General features: G+C 37.2%; 1 protein-coding gene across 1 annotated transcript in view; it reads left to right on the top strand.

Moving 5' to 3' along the window:
• Window positions 1-20907, top strand: part of LOC114653481 (bucky ball-like) — a 43278-nt gene extending 22371 nt beyond the window's left edge. Inside the window, exons 4-5 of the mRNA XM_028803830.2 lie at window positions 7195-7302; window positions 20126-20907. Of these exons, the coding sequence (XP_028659663.1) occupies window positions 7195-7302; window positions 20126-20151 (134 nt within the window). The 3' untranslated portion in view covers window positions 20152-20907. The remainder of the gene's footprint in view (window positions 1-7194; window positions 7303-20125) is intronic.
• Window positions 20908-24392: the final 3485 nt, after the last annotated feature.

Below are 24392 nucleotides of genomic sequence, written 5' to 3'. Positions count from 1 at the left end.
GATTTTATCATTAACACTGTTCATTGATCAAAAATTATTACATAATCAATTCTATCAAAATCTAAAATGTTATCAATGCCACTTTAGCTACTTGACACCAGTTATTCTGGATGCTTTCATTAACAGCAGCGGTATTTGTAAAAGACTTCCAAATAAACTTTATCAACTGGTCATTTTGTTAAATGTTGAAATATGTTGAAAGATTTAAGTACACATTTGTACATTTGTGGATAATTAACAGGTTAATAACATTTAATGAATATGGTCTCTGCCTTTCCATCCGTTAGTTCAGATTTGTCTCTCTAATAGTTTATGATGATTGCAGTTTTGTCGATAGGTTACAATTGCACTGACTTCATTAATTGTCATCCACCAACACACAAGCAATTGGAGCCTGCATCTCACTTACTCCTACACTTCACACTAGATTTGGCCTTTCAGTTTCCATTTCAGAGCAGCATTAAACCCCGAGCCAGTTTCCTTATTGGCGTTAAGTACATATAGTGGTCTTTTGTTAGCCTTAGGTCAATCTCTCGATCATTTTTAATGACCTTATTCATGCTAGCTTATCAGCTTTGCTAACCACAAGACAAAGTTGGAAATGGTTAGCTGATTGATTATTCGCATCCTCATATTTTCAAAGCTTGAGCAAATCATGTACTTTTACCTGGGAACTCTCTATAATTGTAGTGAAAAGTCAAGCAAAATTGTACCTTTTATTGGCTAACTAAAAAGATTACAATTTGCAAGCTTTCGAGGCAACTCAGGCCCCTTCTTCAGGCAAATCAATAATTTATTATATATATTTGTAATAACAGTAGATTTTAATTTTTTCAGTTGTAAATCCAATATACTACTTTTAAGTAAAATTTGAAAAGCTGATTATTCATCCATTCATTTTTCTAAACCTGCTCTTCTAGGGCAGGGTGGTGAGGCTGCTATTGAAGCCTATCTCAGCAATCACAGGGCGCAAGGTAGGCACAACATCTGGACAGGGAGCCAGCCAATCGCATGGTGAATATTCATGCACACATACCAACACAAAGGCTAGTTTAACAGTGACAATTCACCTAAACTGAATGTCTTCGAAGCAATTGGAAGAAATTCAAGCCATGCAGTTATGTTAATATTTAGTCAAAATTCAGTCCATATTCTCTCGATACAAAAGATATGTCTGCAAACAATGGAAGACTAATTGTAAAAATTAACGAATGTGCATATGAACTATATGAGAATATGAAGGCTCTTCTGTTCTAATGCTTAATTTTAATTTTTTTATCACATGTTGCATTCCATACAAAACAGCCTCCATTCATATTTTGTATGTTTTGCATGTATGAGTTGGGCTCTGACCGTGAGAACCCTAACTACAAAGAGGACTATTTCATTTATGTTAGGTAGAATGCCCAGAGGGGACTGGGCGGTCTCGTGGCCTGGAACCCCTACAGATTTTTTTTTCCTCCAGCTTTCTGGAGTTTTTTTTTTTGGTTTTTTCTGTCCACCCTGGCCATCGGACCTTACTACTTTTCTATGTTAACTAATGTCTTATTTTAATTTCTTATTTTGTCTTTTATTTTTCTTCATTATGTAAAGCACTTTGAGCTACTTTTTGTATGAAAATGTGCTATATAAATAAATGTTGTTGTTGACACTTTGTCATTTCTTCTCCCCAACTTCATGCCGCAACTAAATTTACCTACTCCACATGCACAAGGTGAGACCCTTGTCATTTTTATTCTGTTGCCTTTAATTTTAGAAAATTTTAGTCAAAAAAAGACAAAACTGCAGGATTGCCCATATTTGGGTTTGCATGTTTCTTCAACAAGGTAATTTGTGATTTATTAGAAATTTTAGTGGATGACTGGGTTTCATTTGTGACTGGATTACATTACACACAGCTTTTTTTGTTTTTTGTTTCCATCAACACTCTCCTAAAATAATGACAACCAGTTTTATCTAAATTTGTTTTTGCACGTTTCACAAATAGAACAATTGGCTGCACTGTGTAAATACATTGTAATGATGAGTTTTGATTTTGGGGGAGAGACTGCTACTGCACATGATGGTTTGGTGGGATTCAGAGGTCTTTGTACTTCCACTGCCTGCACACAGACTGTGAACACTTAACCCAGTGTCTCTGTATGGACCATGGGCTCATCATCATATCTTATCATGCCCCTGCTGTATCCAGGTAAGAGCAGCGTCATTAGCATCCTTAAGATCTTCATCGTGGTGCATGTAGGGCCTCTGGAACATTCACAGAGAATTATCAATCTGTCTGATTAATCCTCCTTACAAAGGCTAGGCCTCCAGCCCCAAGTCGTATGAATGAGGTCGGCTGAGTGGGAAGTTGTCAAACACTAAATTTGAAAATAAAAACAGTAAAACATTGAAATACAGTATATGATTAATTCAGGTCTACATCACAAGATGTAGGAGCCCAGAATTACCCAAAAAAAAAAATACCCGCAATGATCAAATGCAGAAATGTAATTCAACTGGTTAGCACATGCTCTGTACTTAATATTGACAGTTTTTTTGTGGTGACCATTGAAGTCAAACTTGTATACACGTGACATATCCATAAAAAATGCTGACCATGCTTTTCACTCCCACTCTGAACCTGGGCACAATCTTGACTCTTTGTAGAGAATGAAAATAAATCTTATTTGTTGTTACTGAAGTCTTTCTGCAAATTACCATTCATGCATTTGTACATTCTTAATGCTGCCATGTTTTGTTTTGTTATTTCCTGTTTTTTTTTTCTTTTTGCTCTTTGGGGCATCCATGGGAAAAGCAGTATGATGAAGCCTTCAGAGTATAAATATGTAAGGTGCAGTATCAGCCCAATTAGTTGTTTAGTGAAGGTGTACACAGAGCAAAAGAATGTCCAAGTCAACATCAATTTTTCTTATTTTTGGTCAATTGTCCACTGTAACACTACGCTTATTTGTTTTCCCTTCAAAATTTTTACTATAGGGTGACACTGACTGATGCAGTGATATAGGGAAGTGACACTGATAAATTATGTAGTAGTAGCAATAAATAATACAAAAATGAGTAATGCTTACAGCAAAAAGGAAAGCATAGAGAATGTAGCCTGTGAAAATAAATGGGGAATGGCAAATTATTGTGAAGTGTATAGCCTGCAGTGCACTGCTACTGATCATTTCAGAAATTTTCAGCAGTGTGACTTCACTAGTTTGAAAAACATCCAGGTGAATAAGTGAAAGGTTGAAATGGCGTGTTACTAGTAAAGACTTGTGTTCAAACCCGATTCAAGGCTTAGAACAGAATTTAAGTTGAATACTATTTAGACTTGTATCGTTTTGAAACGGTCAAATTAGTGCTTTTACTGGGCTAGTTTGCAAGTTCTCTGTGTGGAAAGTAGTTTTTTCTGTCACTTCCACAAAGACATGCATATGCACTAAAGAGTTGTTGGCTCTTTCCTTCTACGCGTAATATTGTGAATGCTTCTTTTTTTTCTCTTATTGACCTTTTATGTGGTCCCAATGAAAGTCGATGTGAGGCTGAACAAGACTTGTAGCATGCTGAGCGAAGTACAGAATGAAACATGCCTTCTGTTAGATACCAAGTAGATAGACTCTTGCCCCCTTTTCCCTTTTACTGGACTTAAATGGCTCCAATAGATGGTTTGATAAAAAAAAAAATGTTGAAAATATATATAATTGTTACAACAGCATCAGGACTAAATTGCTAAAGGCTGATTTAATTCAATATAAAAACATCTCTCACCTGGGCTTACATTAAAAATTGTGTTAAAACTCTGCAAATATCTTCTGTTGTTTGCCACCACCTTGATTGATTTCATTCTTCACATTTGCTTCTGACACACTATAAAAATTCTTCATAGTCTCTCACTGGAAAAACTGTATCGTGCATTGATTGGATGGTGATATTGCATTCTTTGCATCCTTTTGCTGGGAAATGGTAAACCAGAATCGTGGGTAAATGTTTAAAGCTAATCTTTAATTTTTGATTTTGCTGAAATTTGTAATTTTCTTAATCCAGTCAGTGTATTTCAGGGAACTAAAGTTAACGTTCATTTATGAGGGCTTTGTGGTAAGATAATGATTGTACTTTCACCATCACTGTAAATTATATGTCAGGCTATCAGATTAAATAGAGAGCTATTCAAAACCTGCATGTACTACTTGACAAACATGACTTCTCTCACTTGGAGAAATGTGATATGGAGGAAAAAAAAAAAGCCCTGACATTGTATTCTACTTTTCTGTGGTTCCCTCAGTACTGTCCCATGTAAGTGTTGAACACTGCTTCAAGCACAGACACTTTCTTCCCTGTCTATGAAGTGTTACTACTAACACTCTAACGTTAACAAAATCCACTTAGAGCTCCTGCATTCCTTACAGTATATTCAGAGATGATCAATCCCACGGTGGTTAATCCCATCAAGAGTGGGCTGCATTAACATGGCTGCATTGGGCATGAGATGGATATTAGAGATGGTGAGATGTAAAGGGATTTGATGTAAAACTGTGTTTTGACAATTTTAGGATGTCAAGAATGAGATCTGGTCACTTATGTCTGACTGCAAGACTATCTTAGTACATGTAGCCTTGAGTTGCTACGTTTTAGAAAATTTAAGATCAGAGCAGAAAAAGATTCACTGAATTATAAAAAGACTGAATCTGTGTCACATGAATGAAGAAGAAAATAAATCAAAGTTCAACTCTGATATTTACTGAATTGTATTGGGGTTTCTCACTATTTACACTGCCAGCCTGAGAGAGCTTATGGTGACGGAGACAATAAAATTATTATTATATTGAGACAGTCCGATAAACATAGATATGTTTAATTTAGGCCTGTGAAATTAACTGCCTGTACTGATATAATCAAAAAATTCAATGAAATTGAAGACTAAAGATTGTCTTTAAACATTTATTCATGATTTATCTTTACTCTGTACTCCGCAATATATGAAAAGTCTACATTATCACCATCCAGTCAAAGAAAAACGCATAGGTTTTTCCAGTGATAGACCAACTATGGAGTTTTTTTAAAGTGAGCCTGGAGCAAATGTGAAGAGTGCCATTAATCTAGTCATAGATGGCGGGGGTCAGTATTTTCTGAGTTTTAGCATGAGCTTTAATGTTAATCCCATTTGAGAGCTTGTAGTGTTGTGAATTTTATTTTTTGTTCACACGAACAAAAATTAACCTAATCTTAGAAGGACAGTTAACAAATTGTATCATTTTAAAACAAATATTTTGCTCAAATGGACAGGATAAATGCAACACTTAAGAAGGTAGGACATCAAAGCATTTGGTTTTCCTAAATTATACCACTATCAATCACAGTAACATTTGTTTAAATGGAGCAGAAAATCCAAGAGATGCCTCAAGCTGTGGTGATCATTTTATAACATGTTCAGCGATGGGTACCTAGGACTAAATTGGATTACAGCTTGGGAAAGGAAGACATGCCTGTTCCTCAGGCTGCATTGATTACTTTATAACCTGCAAACAGAAGGAGATGCCATGGGACTAGAAATTGCCAAACCAGTTTACAGCTTGGGACAGGAAGGTTCTTAAAACATCAAAAACTTGGTTTGGGAAATGGACTTACTCAAACATTTTCTTTTATGCTTTTCTATACTGGTATTATTGTTCTTTAATAAATACCACAGCTTTAAACTATACTTTTTCTTCATAAATAGATTGATTGAAGTAATAAGGTAACTTTTAGAGCACTTGGAGCAGTAGGGAAGTGCCATATGATTCAAGCTGCAAGGTTTATCGGGCTGAGGACGAAGAGTTCTGTTCAATAATGAACAGTGTGTTAAAGTAAGACATTAATTGGTTGTTAAATGGCATTTAGCCAAGGATATTGGGCCTTTGTATGTTCAAATATATTCTTGGAGACCAAAAATAATATTTAGGTCTGAAATATATCTAACACATCATACGTTGTCCATGCCTATGATTAAGTCTCTTGGAGTACTAGGGAAAGCAGACTGCATGTAATATTCATACGGCACGTGTGGGTTAAAGTGCTAGGGAGTAATGTGCATGTGTATATACGTCTTTCATATGATACTTTTGTGGTTAGGGTCTATGTGTATGCGTATATCTATGTATGTGTGTTAATCTTAAGGTGCGACAATAGACCAACCTGGTCACGAACCCAATGAGTAGACTTATTTCTGAAGAAAATAGGTAAAGGGTAAGTAAAGGGAATATCACAATAATACAGAGCTGCTTATACTTTGATTTAAATCAGCCTTTAGCAATGCATTTAATACCTCATACCTCATATGCTACTCCAGTATAAGGATCATTATTTTTTTTGTTTGTTTTAGCAAATCTTTTTTGTTCCCCAATGTCTGAGACAAGTCGGTGCCCTTGATAGAGAATGTTGGACAAAAAAAGTGTTTTAACAAGAGAGCAAAATTTTTGAAAGCAGTGACAAATCACTCACACAATACAGCATTTCAAAATACAATCAGTTTGAAATTATTAGATATTACTTTCAGCTATGCGATTTCAGAAAACCTACAATTCAGTTTCATGGCCTACTGACTGATTTCAATGGTAGGACAGACACTCCACAGTTACATGTTATAATATAAACAGCGTGACGCTGCTCAGACACTGGCAGTTCTAAGAAGGTGGAAAATTTCTAAGATGAATATCACAGTGGTGGTCATCCTATAATGATACACACTAGTGGCATAAGAAATTGTGTATGAAAACCATTCACTGACAGATTGCGTTGATGCCCATCTCAACTTTCTAGATGAAACCTGACATGCCTTTCTTACACAATAACAAAGTGTGGCAAGCAGTACTGCTAAGTGCTTAATGTTGGCTTGAAGCTCAAAAGTTGACATTGTTGCCTCACTCATTGCATTAGACATACCCCAATCTTTCAACATCCATAAACAACTTTCCAGCATTAGTGAGTGAACAAACACATTACAGATATGCCTTTTATACAATTTAAATGTAACAAGCATTTGCTAATGACTTACAACCTCAGCACTGCCACATTACATAGCTGTCAGTCTTAGAACTTAGTGACTGCTTTGTGTACCATATCATAAAAAATAGGCTTTATTGAGCATTATTGTTAGCTACATAAGCTGGCAAAGCAACAGTTGGATTTATGTGTTTTTTTTCTTTCCCTAATTACGCTCCAAATTTTTAGCTAGACCTCCTAGAAGACGAGGCCAGTATTGGCCAATGAATCAAAGACCTGGAAGAAATTATTATGATGGAATGGATGAGAGTTTTCACAGACCATCAAGGGGCAGAGGTATGTAATACTGAAAATCTTTATGATTTCATTTTCTATTTTTTTAATAAATTATTACTGTTATAGCTTGTATAGTACATTATTGCAAAATGTTTTTTAATGTTGCCATAGAATTTTTTTTCATTTATTTATAAAAAATCTCTCTAAATGACTAAAAGCAGTGAATTCTAAGTTGGATTACTTAAGTCGTCGTCTTTGTTTTTGTTTATTGTAAAAGTGATTTGAAATTAGTCTGGAATCAGTATCATGTATGTTTGGTAGCAGAGGGGAGTCAGCGTTTGCATGCATTATTTTAAAATTCTTTCAGTAAACATTATTAGTGGAAAATACTGGTTAGATTAAATATGGGTTTGTGTGTGATATACATATAAAAAGTGGATATCAAATGTCCATACAACACTTATTGAAAGTGTCCATTTTGTGAAGCCTGAAATCAACATGCATTGCCATTTCTAAGATGACGTAACCAGCTATATTTACTGTAAATGAAACCAAATGGATTATTTTTAGAAAATATCTTGGTTGAGAAAGTGCACACCACTTTTAATATTTTGTGGAATCCTCTCTTGCTTTGAAAATAACAGAAGTCTTAGAGACCCACAACCACCTCATCAGTTTTAATCCCGTTAGTTGCCGAAGAATTCAAGCTCAATCAAAAATGATGAGGCAATGATGAGTGTACAGATTTAGGACTGAGGTCCATTCTGTGACTGGGCTACTCCATTTTTGTAAAGCGGTCCCTTGCTTGAAATGGCTGTGTCCCCTAGATTTCTAGGTGTTGTACTAAACTACCTTGATATTTGAGACTGTTACTTTTTCTGTCTATCCTTACTATAACCCTATTAACTGCTGAAGAGAAGTAGCTTCATATCACAATTCTGTGGCTAAATGCACTGTATCCTTGACAAGCAGGTGCTGCCTTTAAGCCAAACATTTCTGCCCTGGTCTCTTCAGACCATAACACATTGCCCTCATAGCTATGAGAAGCTGAAGGCATCGTCTTGCACAATTCACACTATCTCTAAAGTTCTTTTGTGTTGCCACTCTGCTTCAATTTGGCCATCTGGAAAGTATGAAGAATGGTTGTGGATGGTTACTTCATAAATTCCTTTAAGGTTTTCATTGGTCTCAGGGCAGCTCCCCTGATGAGCTGTCTTTGTCCAGTCATCAATTTTGATTCCCTGTCATTTTCATTCTCCTACTGATGAACAATTTCTTTCACTTGATGATGGTCATTTCAGTGTCCCATTATTTATTTATATATATATATATATATATATATATATATATATAATATATAAAAATCTATATCTAAATAGTAAAGTTTCTAAAGTCGTTTGGGACTCCTCCAGTGGGAGGCAACTGCAGCCTCCCAACATGGAATCGGCTTGCAGCGAAAGCAGATACGAATTGATCATGGTCGCGCTGTAAGTACTTGCCGTCGATGGGTGATGCAAGGAACATTATAAATGCAGGGAACAGTTTTACTTGGCCATGACCCTACCTGATTGCTGTGTCTGTGTATAGGAGGGTAGTAGATCTTGCTACAATAAATAACCGTGCTGTTCCTGTTTTGAAGCTGAATAAAGTACTAAGACTCGGCCTCATGTTTTAGGGTGCAAGGTGGGGACTCACACATGTATGTCTGTCTGTCTGTCTGTCTGTCTGTCTGTCTGTCTGTCTGTCTGTCTGTCTGTCTGTCTGTCTGTCTATCTATCTATCTATCTATCTATCTATCTATCATCTATGCATGCGCCTTTGAAGTTTTTTTTGAGTTAACTATACAAATTATACATTGAATACGGTAGTTTCATTCGATAGCCATAGTTTTACTGCACCATGAAAGCAAGACTTCAAGGAAAAAAAAAAAACACAACTTTTTTTTAGCACTCATCAAAATAGCTCAATTTTTGTATTTCGTTTGAAATGGTAATTGTTTAAGTCAAGAACAGCCACGCAGCCAAGGCATTTTATTTTTTTTAACTTAAGTTATAATTTATCTAATGGTACACTTCAGTTTGTGTACTGCAAAAATGCATCTATTACTCATTTACGCCTTTGTGACAAGACCTTAACAAAGGCTTCTTCTGGTCTCCATAATACTTTGTGGTGGACGGCAGGGGTCCATGCCCGGCTGGGACGCCCCCTTCACTGTATATTCAGGGGGAGCAGCTCTGGAGGCTGCAATACCTCCCCCTGGATGCTAGATGGCCTCCCCTCTGGGGTGGAGCAGTGCCTCGGTTTCCTGCAGGGTTCCAGGGGAATTAGAGTTGGGTGCAGCCCCGTTGGCTCCCACAGGGGGTGCTGTAGCTGGGTCTCCTGAGCCCGTACAGGCAGTGTATTCATCGCAGCTGGAACTCGGCGATCAAGCACTTGGAGCACTTCCAGGTGGGCTATAAAAGGAGCCAGTGGCCAGAATAGGGAGGAGGAGGAAGACGAGGTTGCTAGGGAGGAGTGGTGGAGGAAGAGAGAGTGTTTTGCTTTGTGTTACTTTATGTGCTGTGCTTGGGACTGTGTTGCCTGTGGGACACGGGGAAGACTTGCGCCCACAGGGGAAGAAAATAGTTTATTTATTTTAAGAGTGCCTCCGTGTCCAGTCTGTGTTGGGTCGGGCGCCTATATAGCGCCAATCTTACAACTTATATCAGTTGACAGGTTATTCATCTCTGTGCAGCGTAGCATATTGATATGATGGTAAAATGACTTGTCACAGGTCTTATACTAAACATGTAATATCTACAGAAATGTGTCTCAGTTAAGCTGCCTCAGACAAGTCCAAAGTTTGTTAGTAGGTCTCATTGTAGAGATGAATAAGCACTTTACTGATGCTTTGTTAGTGTTCTGAAGACCTGATGAAGTTTAAAGATTTTGTTGTTTGGACATGACCAGCTTTGGGTTTTCTTATATGAATATGCTGTCTTTCATAATATGTGATTTTTGGATCTGAGTGGGAGTAATGCATGCCTCTGCTGTGGATTTCCACAGGAAAATATGAGTACATAAAAAAAAAAAAAAAAAACAGGAAAATGTGTTTGGCAAAAAAAAAAGATTTATAAAACTCACCATATGCAAATTTCTACGCAATTCACCCTTTATAGATCAGTCGTCTTGTAAGTGCATGTACATAAATGTTCCTCAGACTCTACCTGCTTGTGACCCTGAAACAACCATATATGGGCTATGCTAATCAACCCCTTGTATAATGAACATATTTACTTGATAGGAGAGACAATGGCATCAAGAGAAAACTGTCAAAAAGCAAAACCATGAAGACTGAAATAAAACTTCTTGCCTCTAAAATTAGAAGCACCTTTATTTGATGGGCTAAGCGCAAGTATATTGAATGGTAATGTGTCACTGCTGCCCTGATTGCGAAGAACTCTTCCAGCAGTACCACTGAATGGCCTGTTATTTGAGATGCCAAATGTGGCTGCTGTAGATGAATCCAGTAAAAAGCTTAATTTATTCTTCTGAGTGAAATAAACATGCTCTAATGCATTGTATATATTTGTCAGCCTTTTAATGAGTCTTTATCATAAATGCCTTCACATTCAAAGGTGGTTACAGCTGCTGGTGAAGAAGCCACTCGTAGCAAAGTCTCGAGTGCCACACCAATGGCTTCTTCACATGATGTTGGTGCATCCAGCATTGGCCATATTCTCGCAGATGTAGTAGTTCAAACACAAAGAACCATGATCTCTGTCATTCAAGCTGGGATCTCAGGAAATTTGGTGGTTTAAGGTATTAGAGTATTGTAGCGACCTTTGGAACCACGTGGAACACCAGGTAAACTTTTTTTGGATGCCAGAGCACCTTACTTTATTAACATAACGTAGTCCCTCCTGTGGTTTCCCACTCATCAACCCAATGATAAGGTCCCATGCACAGCATCCAAACGAGAAAATCAAAAGCACCTACAGCCTTGATCACTCTTCTAAGGAGCACTGTTTTCCTTTCCATCTCTCACTATTCTGTCTCCGCTATCTTCCTGAATTCCCTGCATCCCTGCACTCCTCAGGTACTTGTTCTTTTTCTTCCCCCTCTGCTATGCCGTTCATTCTGTGCTGCCTCTGACAGGTTTCCGTTCAGATGCTTCTTTTCTGTTCCTCCTGTGGGCACACAGGTTGTGGGCGCCCAGTCAATGTTACTTTTCTAAGAGAAGTATCTGAGTCACTAAAAGATCTTGTTAGAAAATATACCCGGGTACCTGTTTGTTCAATTCACAAATGACTCATCACAACCTATCACTGTGTCACAGCAGGAAGGACAGCCACTTCAATTGGTACTACTGTATATTTTACCATTATATATTATTAAATCCCACCTCCGATGCCTCTGTTGATACAAATAATGTAAATTCTGAACACTCGTGTTGAGGCCATCAGGGAGATCCCAATGTCCCAGTTCAGTGAATGGGTCAATGTGCTGTAAAAAGGATGCAGTACCTTGGATGAGATGTAAAATAGAGGTCCCAACTCTCTGTAGTCATAAACGATGCCTAGGCATCTTTCAAAAAGAGTAGGGTGTATCCCGATGTCCTGTCTAAATTGTCCATGGCAGCCTCACCCATTCTGGTCCCTAAATCATTCCCTGTCTATAACTGGTTAGTCTCTCAGCCTGTCACCACCTAATCGCTAATGTGCAGTGAGTATACTGGCACAAAATACTGTAGCTGCTGGTGCATCATCCAGGTGGTTGCTGTACATTGGTGGTGATTGAAGTGGCTCCTCACTTTTGATGTAAAATGCTTTAAGTAGTGAACAAAAAACACCAAATAAATGTAAATTGTGGTTATTATTAAGTGGGAAGGGAGTTTTGTTATCTCACTACATATCAATGAGGTCAGGGTTTGGAAGAGTATTATGTTGTGCAACAATAATTTGGCTCCATAGCACATACAAGCATGTTGCTGCAGACCTTCATTGGCTGATAGAAACCCAACGGATACATCTAGACACGGTTACCTCCAAGCAGCGCTAGACCATGTTATGTCAAATCATTAGGCCATGAAGAGGCTGTAGGTTAGGAGAGATGCAGCTTTCTATATGCAGGGAGTGACTCGTACCTGTATTTTTACTTAATGCAATTATCGAAAACAAGTGACTGCAATGGTATGAAATCCTGACAAGTGACAACAGATAGCGAATATAACCTAATAAAAAATTGCACATAATTAACCCCCTTTAAAGGCAACTGCAATACTCTGTGTCATATTCATTGCTTTTCAGGGTTAACATTTTTTCTCATCAACACACATTCATCATATCCTACTTTCCCTGACAAGTTGTGTATGGTTCAGTCAGATTTGCTTGAAATATAAGTTCTCCTGTTAAGTTTTCTTTAATAAATCCTGACTTTTGCGTTAACAGTTGCATATGCAGAACTCGGGCACTTTTTTGTGCATGTGCAAGTTTTATTAACCTGGTCCCGAATATTTTGGAGTAATTTCCAGAGGTGTGTTATCCTGGTACAGGAGTGCAACTGGTTTCTTTTTTCTCTGATGAAATATTTAACTCTGTGCTTCCGAATTTTAATTAAATAAAAAGGCAAATGAAAAATTAGACTTGAATCTGAACGTACTTCATCATTTTGGTTGTATGATGAGCTACATAAACAGCAGACAAATGAAGATTTGATGTTCAGTGAAGACTAAAGCTATGCCCACACTAAATTTTTGTTTTAAAAGTGGCATTTTTAAATATAAACAATTTCTAGCCACATTAATATTTTCATCATTTATTAAAGTACTCCCATGCACACTAAAACGACCAAAATACATATAACATAGTTGTCTGGAAATGCACACAGCATAGACATCCTTAAAGGGATTGTAATGCTGCTGACCATGGGATTCATCACAAAACTCTAGCAATCAGTAAAATTATTTGCCTTTTATTTTATATATTTATAAAAGTTTTTATAAATATAGTTATGCAGCATTCACACAGAACAAAACACACTTTAGATCCATACAAATAAGCAATACAACAAATGCCATGGAAAAAAAAACTTTTATGCCCACTATGTTGCAATATGTTTTTTTATTGTGAAGAGTGACCAATCAGGGAGTGAGACATTGTAATGAGCAGAATCCAATCAAGCAAATGTTGCCTAATAAGCACAAACAAATCAGAGCGTGAGTAGAGTGTGCGTTTTTGAAAAACTGCATTTTTCACCCATCCACGCCACAATGCTAAGGCTGAATAATAAATATATGGCTCTGGAGAACACTTTCAGAAACCAGTTTATTTCTGAGTTGAAAGCGCTGGGGTAGTGTGGATGAAAGCAGAAAACAGACTGCATTTTTAAACAAAAATGTAGTATTGCAGATGGGCTCTGAAGCACTTAATGACAATTTTTTCCACAAATCTAACCAGTTAACCATCAGTAAAATTATCAATTAAAATGAACATTACTGTAGTCTTAGCTAAATGATGCTTCATGTGCTTTCTGCTTCTGTTTGACCTCAAAATGGATCACCCCCAGAAACAAGTTTGCCTCCTAATGAAGTATCAGCATTCCATTCACAGTAAGATGTGACACTATTCATCTATTTAGATTTTTTGTGATACTGCTTATTTATTGTATAAATATCTGTAGCTTTTAATTAGTTTTATAAAGTTTTAGCAATATTCCTTAACGGCTCCATATGTTTGTTATCCCAATCTACTGTTCCGCATCTTCTGAAAGTGTGCCTTTCATTAAAGTTCATGCTCTTGCATTTAAAAAGACCATGATGATGATTTAAACGATTTGCACTCGTTAAAAAGGTTTAATAAACGTATTAACTCATATAAAATCCTGACTGGTTTCCCCCAACCTTTTGCCACTTTGTTCTTCCTTAGTATAATATTAATCAGATCTGTAAGTCATTTTTCCCTTGTGTGTTGTTCTCCTCGTTTTACATTTTAATAACTGAAATTGGCTGTATCTCATTCCCTTTAAACTAGCCCATTTAATATCATACAGAAATGTATTTTTACTGATAGACACGCTAGGAGGTCTGTAACACAACTTCAATGACTTGCTTCTATAATCCCTGATTAGTATTTTAGCACCAACCGTGTCTCATGCAGAAACATTTAAATTCTCACATATGTGTTTGACTATATATCTGTCATTTTGTTTTAGCTGTTTTTTGTCTTAATAGCATATGTTTGTATTATGTTATTATTAAGTTTCTTTAAAAAGAATATCCTACTTCTGTGTTCATTTGTACAATGCCAGCATTTTTTCTTTTAATTTCTCAAAATAGCCCTTTAGCTTTATTTTTTCCCCTTTTTTTCCTCCCTCAGACACCTTGCAACCTGCTGAGTTGTCAAATTTAAACACCCTAAACTAACCATGTACATGTGCCGTCCCAGTTTATCACTGCTCTTCCAATTCTAACATAGGGTATTGCATGAGAAAACAGCTCTGTCTCAGAGTTGGGTCATTGAGAGGAGTGGCTGCGTTTTTTGCACACCGTCCTGTACAACAAAATGCTCCCGTCTCATTAGTTCTAGATGGTGCCTACAAGCCACCTCCTGTAAAATTGTGAAGAACATTAGTTACGTCATATTTTTAAACTTCTAATTTTTGTTTGGTTTATTACACAAGCATTACCTGTGACAAAATCACCTTGTTTGTTCTAAGTTGATGTTTAAATGTTGTTTATAGAACAATCTACTCGCTCTTTTATTTCAGTGTTAGCAATGACAATAGAAACCACTCAAGCAATGGTTGGATCTGTTCCTGTCCCCCATTATGCCGATTTTTTGAGAATGACTTGTTCTTCAAGGGTGACATTACAGCACCCTGGTTGCATTCCTCAACATGTTTTACCAAACTATTTGGATTGAAGTCCCCATCTCCTCCTTATGGGGTGGGAGGAAACTGAACATAACAATTCTAGGACTGTCGCTGTTGAACCGTGAGGTCCTGAGTTATCCTGGAAATTTTTTGTAAATGCACACACTGCTTGCTATCGATTTAGAGGGGGAAAAATAACTTCTTACTAAGCAATATAAAGAGAATATATTCAGTGCTATAGCAGTGACTCTCATCTCTTTGTGATATATTTACTTTTCAGAAGGTCCTGGTTTCCTGTTTCTCCACTGTACAGTTACCCAAACTGTTATACATGCACAGTTTCTTTCTAAATCAAGTGCCTTGAGCATGGGAAAGGCGCTATATAAATAAAATGTATTATTATTATTATTATTATTATTAAATGAATGAAGCCAAGTTTAAAAGAAAGAGATACATATATGCATGCAGAAGTGTGTCCCTATTTTTTTCTTCTCCGTGGCCCTAATATGTTTCCGTAAATATATGCATGTGTGTATCTCTCTATTATAAAAAAAAATCCTGGGGGAGAGAGACTAGGGAGATGAGACGTGATCTTCACGTGAAGATCACGGAAGACACTTAAGACTCATGAGTCGAAAGAGATTGGCCACGGAGCATCTTGCGAGAACCTTAAACATGAGACTTTGTGCCAAGTGATTGACTCAGGACCGTCTCGCGGGGTCGTAGAATATGAGATTCTTGCAAGACACACCCTACTTACAACCAATATCAAATAAGACCATGGGCAGCAAAACAGTCATGTCAAGGATTTGAGCACACACAGATCCAGGGCTCTCAGCACATATAAAGCGTATAAGGACAACATGTTAGAGCAGCGTGGAGAAAAGAGACTGAAAAGCGTTGGAGAGAAAAAAATGCAAAAAAGATAAAGAATAATCTAGGTGCAAATTCAGAAAATAAGGAAAGAAATAATTGGCCCGGAACAAGTGGAATTGAAAAAAGCATGTCCAATCGGGCTCAGAAATAAAAGACAGAGTAAAAGACAAAGTAGAACTTCATAAAGACGTTCAAAAACATTAGTGCTATACACATCCAGAGCAGGTTAGAGATTATGAAAGCAGTGGAATTCAAAAAGCTCAAAAAAACACTGCAATACAAATGCAGAGAAAGTTAGAATATGAAAGCAGTAAAATTAGAAAGTATCAAAAAAAAGTAAAGATCGCAGTAGCTCAAACAAACGGAAATTTTACTCAAAAAAATAATCACGGACCAGGGGCCTCATGTATAACGGCGTGCGTAGAACTCACACTATAACATGGCGTAAGCACAAAAGCGGGAATGTGCGTACGCACAAAAAAATCCAGATGCAGGAATCTGTACGTACACAAACTTCCGCGTTCTTCCGCTACATAAATCCCGATCAGCGTGAAAAGTAACGCACACGCCTTCTGTCCCGCCCCAACTCCTCCCAGAATTACGCCTCTTTGAATATGCAAATCAATATAAATAGCCTTCTGTGAAAAGACAATGGGAAAAGCACAGGGGAAAATATAAGAATTTCAGCGAATACCAAGTGGAGGCAAAGGAAAAACATACTATTTGTTGGTTTAAACAGTGGTATAATCAACAAAAGGAAGTTGATTGAGTGACAGTGTCGGAGAAACTCGAAAGCTCAAGTTCACAAAGTCGTACAGTGCCCGAAATAAAAAAGAAGTCACATATCAAAGTCTCCGTGAAAAGGTGACTCGTAGCGGACCGTCTGAGTGTCATATGAAAGCTTATTAGGGTACAGACGAAAAAAATAGGCACACAGTGGGGAAAAAAGCATGAAATGTCAACTAAATCTTGAAATTTCCACTTTAATCACGTTAATTTTGCCGTTAAAGTAGAACATCATAAACTTCATCTTAAAATTGTTTAATTTACTAGTTTCTCAAATCCCATTGTAACTAAAGTAGCACATTAAATGCTTTGTTCTGTATTTGATCTTCTATGCGCTGTGTGTGTGAATCACTACCTGCTTCTTAAACGGGCTTTCTTTTTCTCCGACAGGACACAGAATCGATTACATTAGTGATATTACAGCTCTCTGAATAATTAAAATACTGAGATGTATATGTGAGATGTATATGTTTTCATGATGATAGGAGTTAAAGCATGTTATTAAGCATGGGAACACGGTGGCGCAGTGCTTGCTCATGTCTCACGCAAGAGGCTTGCTGCGCCATGCACGACCTTCAATGAAATAATTACAGAAGTACTGTCTCTTTCAAACGTACTAACCTCCAATTCCTGTCCTTACTTTTCTTTCTCCAAATACCCAATCGCCACACAATCAGCTCTGTAATAGACGTGAAGCCATTTGTAAGCTTAGAACACCGATTCTTCAAAACTTTTAAGGAACATTGAAATATCCATGTTTATTCTATCCATCTATCCTTCCAGTCTTGCGTAGGCACCAGCAAGAATACAACGCAATGCAGGAACAATCCCTGAACTAGCTAGCGCTGTGGCACCGTGTCCTCACATGTTTAATTATTAACAATACAGATTATTTAAATGAAGTTAAAGTTTTATCTGTGTAATATAATCAACATATTTTGCTGCATTTCATCTTAAAAATGATACCGTCATCATATGTAAATACGCGCTTTATAAAGTGGCGCAGGTTGTGGAATATTATAACTGTAGTGCAAGTTCACAGTGAGGTAATTGCACGGTCCGCCACTGACTTATAAGTACATTTCACACCTAGGCCTTCAGTAGTGCTCCGTCTGAATCAACCCGCCCCTCAAAAACTAATTTATGGTTATAAAAACCATCTTAATATGCAGAAATACAGTATAAAGAGCCGTTGCATCGCAGATAACTCCTGTAGCCACAATAAATGCCTTTATTGAATAGACAAACCAGGGGTGAACAAATTCCTTTCTACTGCAGCTACAGCTGCGACACACACAAGAAACATCAATAATAACTCATAAACTTGCAATATTATTTAGGAAAATCGCAACATTTTACTCACCAAAAATTCGGATTATTTGTAAACAAAATCCATCCTCCTCTCTTTCCTCAAAAACAGTTCAATTACTAGCAGATTATCCGTGCGCTTAAGTTCCATCACGAAGTCCCTTTCTATCGCCATCGAAGCTAATGCTGAAAGTTGAGCCTGCCCTGTCGTATTTCTGGCATAAGTTTTAATTCGCTTTAGGGCTGAAAATGTCCGCTCAACAGAAGCAGTGGACACGGGAATGGTCACCGCCAAACATACCAATGTGTACAGCTGCCCCATGCTCTCATTCAGATTTTTCTGATGAAGGAAGTCAAGGAGATCAGTGGGAGATTTTCCCGCAAAATCATCCATGGCATACTTACACCATCCTATCCAATCAACGGGTCTGAATACGGTGATGTTGCCGTACGCCTGCTAGAGGGCCCTAGTAACACCAACTCAAAATCTGATTGGTTGAAGCAACAGTTTAATCGTCATTTATTTTGTGTTAGAGGGCCTGCAGAACGAATTGTGAAGGCCTCCAGGCAGACTTCATTGACTTTGACCTTGCCTGGCAACAAATGATGGCTGAAATGTGATTGGTTAAATGCTTTAATACGAAAATACATGTCTGGAAGCAGCACAACCATTGGAAAAGCTATGAAAGGAAGCGGACAGACTATTTGGAATTATTTAATAAGTATTCATGGACAAAATATAATTAACATCAGTTTGTGATTCAGATATTTTTTTAGGCCAGCAGAGAAGGCCTTGCAGGCCCTGACGGTCCGCCACTGTTAAAAGTACAAACAGTTCTAAAAGGAGCACTTGATGGACTGATTGAGTGCGTTTATAGTTCTTGGGATGAAACTTTTTCTAAACCGCGAAGTCCATACAGGAAAGTCTCTGAAATGTTTTGCCGTGGCTCAGGCAGCGTCTGCTTCATGCTGTATACTGATAATTCTCTTTCCAATTAGCTGCTGCTGTGAATCCCCACTCAGATACAGTGATATAAATACTCCAAGTGGTGCAGTGAGAGTAATATGGAAAAAGATGATCTTCTGTGGCAACCCTTAACGGGAGCAGCTGAAAGAAGAACATGATGCATTGAGAGTAACAACGCTAAAGCAGTTATGGAATTTGGAATACTATGGCTATTCCCTGAACCATTATATTGCTGCAGGTTAATTACAATCAGATGCATTACACTAATAAACAATATGCAGTTAGTTTCAGTGTATTTATAAAGCCGCGTTTAGGTTTTATACATCGAAATTTGAGCGTGGAAACGTTCGTACACAACATTTCTGTGCGTACGCACCGTTTATACATGAGGCCCCAGGTGTCATTGGGGGGGAAAAAAAGCAGGACAAAGCGAGAAATGGAGATTGAATATATGGACATAGGTGATATGTCAAAAGTATGTAAATATTGTAAGGCTTTGAAGTTTAAGTCAGAGTATTTTAAAAACGGGGTTTACCTCGCGTGCATTTATTGGTTACTTTGCAAAAAAAAAATTAACTGCTGATGATGTAGATTGTTTTCTCTGTGCTGAAATTCCAAACAGAGAAACCTATCCTGAATTATGGTACAAAGTCATTAAATACATGTTTCATGGACCTCATTTAAAAGATTCAGCACATTGAGACTTGAAAGATTCCAAATATTGTTTTTATCAAAGTTCTGAAATAAAAATGAAACTAATGAAATAGCAACAATTCAAAGAAAAAAAAAATCTTAAGTGTGTATCCCGAAAACCAAACACAGGGGTTGGCGAGCAAAGTGAGCAGGGAGCGAAGCCCCCTAGTGTGTGTATGTATGTATGTATATAAAACAACAAAATGCCAGTGCGCGACTTTTCTGATGTACAGAAATACTGACAATAAAACACTTCTTTTTATATTAAAATATTTTGCCAGTTGATACCCTGTAAAGAAGAGTGTTAAGTTTCTTTATAAACTGTGTTTGATGATACAGTATGTGTTTGGTCATTTACATTAAAATATTACAGCAGTATGTTTTTTTTGTTTTTTTTTTTAGGTAAGAGAAGAGGGACAAGGTATTGAAGGACATTCACTGCTGCAAAAACACCAGATTTACTTCACCCATCACAAAAAAAACACCATTTTGAAAAAATTGTCTGGGATATAAGCACAGTCAATCTTATTGCATAGAATATTCAAATGTGTGTAACTTATGTAAATGACAGAGCCATGGCACGAATTTACGACTTTAGACAAATTGGATTATTGCCTTTAAAGCTTATCAGACTGTATGCAGTTTCTGACAGTCTGTTACCTTGGGTCAGTCTCCTTGCATATACCCTGTTTGATTTTGCAGAGGTGATGGCAACAATTGTGTTTTACGTCTTGTAAGCATATTAAAATGACACAACTCATTGTATGTAGCATCAGTCTAAATTCTGGGTCTGCTTTGTCACACTTGGAGCACTACGTGTCGTGTACTACACTTTAGTTGAAGAATAAATTTGTTTTGCAAAAAGAAAAAAAAAAGAAATTTGTACTTGAATGAATTAAATGTGATTGTGTTTTCCTTTTTTTTTAATAGGATAGATTTGAAATCTTGCACAGATTTTTCCACATGTGAAGTTATTTGTATAAATGCAAGCCATCACCATAACCAAATATTCCAATGCTTTTCTGAAGCACTGTGTGAAGTGGTGAACTGATAAATTCAGTTAATATTCTCTATTCCAGTTTTGTGTAAGGATCTAAACTTTTAAAGCCAAATGACTTTCAGCTTGTTTTCTATATGATGATTCCTTCTGTTTGTCAGCCTGGATTTAATTCTTAAAAATGAACATTTTTTTAGCACTTTGGGAATACTTTCCTTTATTTTTGTGTGAAGCATTTCATGCAGTTATTAAATAAATGTATAAAAATGAATGATGATTCAAGTATTTTTCCCCATCTGCAGCTTTTTTTTTTCTGGTCAGACTTGAGGTGTTATTTGCTGACCAGTAACTAATTATGGAGAAAAAAAGAAGTAAATAACAGTTTAGCGTAACACAGAGTTTGACTTGCACACCTCTGTGAATTCCTGCCTGGGGTGCCATTGCTGTGTTCAAGCATCCTGCCTTGGGGTGCCAGGCTCTGGCTTCTGCCCATGCTCTAAAGAAATGTGTTTAGGTTGATTGAAAACTGACGTAGACGTGGGTGTGTGTGAACGTCATGGCCATCCCTAATGGCAATGTGTAGGAATGTGGAAATGCGGAAAGTGAATGGGTAATAAATGCTCTTAACAAAGAGCTCTATACATCACTTTAAGACTGAAGTTCTTTGAAATCTCAAAATTGCTGCCTCATTGTATCCATATTTGCTCTCTAGTGTGTCTTGAGAGGTGTAAACAGTAAGAAGACCTGTATATGGAAACCATGCAAGATAGGTAATTCACTACCTCTCACTCTTACCTTAGTCTTCAAAATCCTCATATTGGGCCCCTTAGTTTTTATACAGTTGAACCAGCACTCAACTTGAGCCACTTCCAGGACACAACCATCATGCAGGAGAATGTTTGTGGCTCCAGAAAATTAAACACAATGCAAAACTTACACAAGCAATGCATGTTGCTGTAAATTTAGAATTTGTGATGTGCTGTTTATGAAGTCTACAATGACCCTATACACCACCTCCATTCTGGGCTAATGAACAAGCTTAGTGTGGTGTTATGAGTTGAGAGATTTCATGAAGCTCTGTGCTGAGAAACAAAATCTTGGAGAAAGGGTCTTTTTTTTTTTTTTTTGCATATCTAATGTTGCTGCATTCTCAGTTAAATAAATTATGTTCAATATAACATGGTAAAGCATTACAACCTAAACTATCCTTTGACAACAAGAGCAAAGGTTAATAATATGACATAAGTTATGTCAAGGGTTACCATCTTTTTTGACATTTTTTTTTTTTTTTTAGCAAATCTAATGGTGCTGCATTTCTAGTTAGTGTTTAGCTTTGATATGTTCATAATAGTGAGAAGTCAAGCAAAATGACACCTTTTATTGGCCAACTAAAGAGATTACAATATGCACGCTTTTGAGGCAACTCGGACCCCTTCTTCAGGCAAGATGTAATATTTGATTGATTACATCTTGCCTGAAGAAGTTGCCAGAGTTGCCTCGAAAGTTTGCATATTGTAATCTTTTTAGTTATCCAATGAAAGGTGTCATTTTGCTTGACTTCTCACTACATTCATAATGGCTAACAAGGTACAACACCCTAGTACTACATATATATGTTCAATTATAAAATGGTAAAATGATTAAACATTAAAAGCTATATCATTCATTTAAAACAAGAATTAATAATGTAAATGTGGTGGTGTATCTGTCCACAAGGCAAAAGGAAAAGATGTAGCATAAAAATAGGCTATAAAGTTAGTCATTAATTATAGAAAGTACTGATGCAAAGTCCGTAAACCTCTTCTTCACCCTTTTCCACTGCTATGTGCAGTTTATATGCTTGATCAACTCTTTTCAAACAGCTTGGTCCTGCACCTCCTCCCCAGTCAGACCCTTTTCCTTCACATCTTTTTACTTTATCCACCTCCCCCCCCCCCCCCCCCCCCCCTTCACTTTGGCCTCCATCCCTTTCTCTTACCCTATTCTTCCATTCCTACCACTCTTTTGCCCACATAGTCATTGTTTCTCCTCATCACATGTCAATACCGCTTCCATCTCAACATTCTTGTTTATAATATCTAACTTATTCTCCTGCACTTCCATTAATTCCCATGTGTCAGCTCTATACATCATTGCTGATCTTACCACTGTCTTTAAAACCTTACCTTTAACCTTCACCTTAATTCTTCAATCACTCAGTACTCCTCTGATATCTTCTTACAGTTTTTCCAACCATACTGCATGCTATGGGTTTTCTGTGCATTTAGTTTTCCATCTTGAACTACCACTGATCCTACATATTTAGATTTGTCCACTTTTTCAGTAGCTCTCCCTGCAGGCAAACTTTTGAATCCTGATCATCATAAAACCTCAAAACCTCTAAAACTACCAAAAAGAATTCATATGTTCATAGTTATGTACAATGTATAAAATTCCACACTCCAATTCCAATTATTTTAGGATCAATCACAGCATGTTCCGTTCCTTAACATCTCATTGAAGTGTGTGCTAGCATACGATGTAGAGCCTTGACACCACCAGCAAAAATAATTAACAATGGCTTTAGCAAGGTGGTGGCTTTGAGGTGAAGGATCTGCGCTGGTATCTGGAAGGTTGCCGGTTCAAATCCCATTATTGCCAAAGGGATCCAACTAGGGTGGGTGGACACTTGAGCAAGACACTTCATCTTAAAATTGCTCCAGGGGTACTGTACAATGGCTGAAACTGTGCTCTGAACTGTTAACGTCACACAAAAAGACAATTTCCCCTCATGGAGTAATAAAATGTACCAAATATCAAACACCAAAAAAAAAAAGGTATAAAGCGCTTTGCCATTTTTAGTATGTTATGAGAATTCTTTCCATGTAGCATTAGATTCAGTTGCGCATCTTTATTTAATTGCATTCATCCTCTATTATTCTTAACTGTCCATGTTGTTCATTTTTCACTAGTGAGATATTAAAAATAGAAAATAGTTTGTAAAACATTTAATGTTTAAAAAGTTAGTTTGCTTTCAAACACTGTAGGGGCCAATGTGCTGGGCCCATTCCTTGAAAACCAAGTGCATAAAGGAATGGAAGTTATTTGTAACAAATATTGTTAAAGGACTTCACAGACAACTTGGCCTTTCCTGATGACTATAAATAAGCAAAAAACAATGCTATATGCAACTATGAGGGTAAATCTAAAAGTAAAGGCAATTTGAAAATGGTACAGTCACCACACATCAATACAACACTTTTGCAACGGCTTATGGGTAGTTTGAACATTTGCTGTTAGTCTAGTTGAAGACTAGTCAAACATGGATGCACTGCTGCAGGATTGCACTGATGTTGAAAAATGCCTTGTAGTGAGACTTCTTTGGGCAGAGAGAGTGAAACCTGCTTAAATTCACTGAAGGATGTTGGCTTGTGCAGTTCAGCTGTTTGGGTACTCCTCACACACTATGGCATGTTCAGATCCATAGCTGATATCCAAATGTGCAGCTGTAGCTGCCATCATAATCTTTCGGTCTTCACTGATTCCTCATGTTGATGTGAGCTTGTGTGCGTGATGTTGATGGTAAATCAGATCAAGCTTTGTTGTTGCACTTATTTTTCCTATCTTAAATATTTCTATCCACTCATAAACTTTTCATTGTATGATGCTGTTTTCACTTCCAGACTGAGCCAA

Source organism: Erpetoichthys calabaricus, chromosome 6, assembly GCF_900747795.2.
Source record: "Erpetoichthys calabaricus chromosome 6, fErpCal1.3, whole genome shotgun sequence".
In the NCBI taxonomy this organism is placed as follows: Eukaryota; Metazoa; Chordata; class Cladistia; order Polypteriformes; family Polypteridae; genus Erpetoichthys; species Erpetoichthys calabaricus.
Note: the sequence above shows the minus strand (reverse complement) of the source record. Positions and strands in the feature narration are given on the sequence as shown.